This window comes from Protomyctophum bolini (assembly GCF_963924005.1).
Source record: "Protomyctophum bolini genome assembly, chromosome: 7".
Taxonomy (NCBI): Eukaryota; Metazoa; Chordata; class Actinopteri; order Myctophiformes; family Myctophidae; genus Protomyctophum; species Protomyctophum bolini.
Genome location: NC_137868.1, coordinates 21,575,378 through 21,576,952, shown reverse-complemented (window position 1 = coordinate 21,576,952; position 1,575 = coordinate 21,575,378). Strand labels below are relative to the sequence as shown.

At 46.2% G+C, this 1,575-nt stretch overlaps 1 protein-coding gene across 4 annotated transcripts in view; it reads right to left on the bottom strand.

Moving 5' to 3' along the window:
• Positions 1 to 907: 907 nt before the first annotated feature.
• rftn1b (raftlin, lipid raft linker 1b) overlaps positions 908 to 1,575 on the bottom strand; it is a 91,712-nt gene continuing 91,044 nt past the window's right edge. For all 4 annotated transcript variants that reach the window (XM_080767367.1, XM_080767365.1, XM_080767368.1 and 1 more), the window contains one exon: positions 908 to 1,575. This exon is cut by the window's right edge and continues 275 nt beyond it. In XM_080767367.1, coding sequence (XP_080623493.1) covers positions 1,239 to 1,575 — 337 coding nt within the window. In that variant the 3' untranslated portion in view covers positions 908 to 1,238.

Genomic DNA, 1,575 nt, shown 5'->3' with positions numbered 1-1,575 from the left:
TGTGCTCAGTCTCACTTTCAATGTCTCTCTCTCTCTCTCTCTCTCTCTCTCTCTCTCTCTCTAAATTACCAGCCTTGGTCCTGAATGTATACAGCTTTACCTTGCTTCCCTATTGATACTTGTTTATGATGACCATTGATCAAAAACAATAATTAGAAATTAAACTTTGGGCAGAAATAAACACCCATTATGTAAACCAAGGAGAACTCAACACACCTACTTTTAACATGTTCTCCCTCCCATGACTACAACATTGAACAGAATTTCACACCATTCTCCAACTAGGCTTGAACATGGAACATTCTGTATGCAAGGTGAGCTCACCACACAACAAAAGTGATTATCGGGCTCTCTCTGAATCACTAGACGGCCTAGTGCTCAGCGTAAACAGTGCTTTATTCCCCTTAACTTTGGATTGCCTGTCGCAACAATAGCCATTGCCCCTAGCAGAGTACTTCATCCTCTACATGCCTTCTGTGAGACGAGTAACATTGGTACAAAGAACAGCGGAACAGGAAACAACGATACAGTCTGTCTGTCCATCTTTACTGAGGATTCAAACCCTCATTAGTCGTTGACTATTCCATAACAGCATCGCTTGTTTTGGATACATACATTCATTCAGTATGGTTGTGGACATACATATAGGTCAATTGTTCCTCTCAGGGTCTAGATGTGGACCCAAATGGTCCATCTGGGTCAATTCTAACACCCTTTGAGAATCAGAATCAGAATCTGCAATTGTTCTTCCATAGCCTCACTGTGGCGCAAACCATTGAGAAGCTGCTTAACCACTTAAACCCTATACGAATTACTTCATTGACCAGAGTCCTCCGGCCCCCCCCCCCCCCCAAACAAACACACACACACACACACACACACACACACACACACACACACACACACACACACACACACACACACACACACACACACACACACACACACACACACACACACACACACACACACACACACACACACACACACACACACCCCTCTTCGCCAAAAACAGCCGTTCTACACGCTCACAAAGCATTGTGTTGTGATGCATTGTGAGCTTATATTATTTTCACCAAATATTCGCCCCCCTGATTAGTGACGCTAGGGTTCACGTGGTTAAACACCAGATGAAAGAACATGATAGGAGTGGAGATTCCAGGCTGAGATGGAGATTCCAGGGCCTCAAGATAGGTGCTTTGAGACTCAGGGAGGCGTGACCCTTCATTGGCTAGGCCTTATTCGTGAGTCTCTTCAGGCGGGTTTTGATTGGATGCCGTGATCCGTGCGTCCGCCGCCAATATAGTGACCGTCCCCTTGTTCACTGGTCCTTGTGGGCCTGGTTGATCAGTAGCACTATCTCCACCCTCCTGTTTTTCCTCCCCTGGTCCCAATCCATTTTCCACCACAGCCGCAACGTTTTCCACACCCCCATCAACATCCTCCCCCACGTTGGACCCTCCGTCTATAACCACAGACACATTTCCATTAATTTGAGACCCTCTACTTTCCGCCACTGCCTCTGTTTCAGGTCGGCTTTTGTCTTCTTCCACTGTGGTACATTTTTCTACTTCT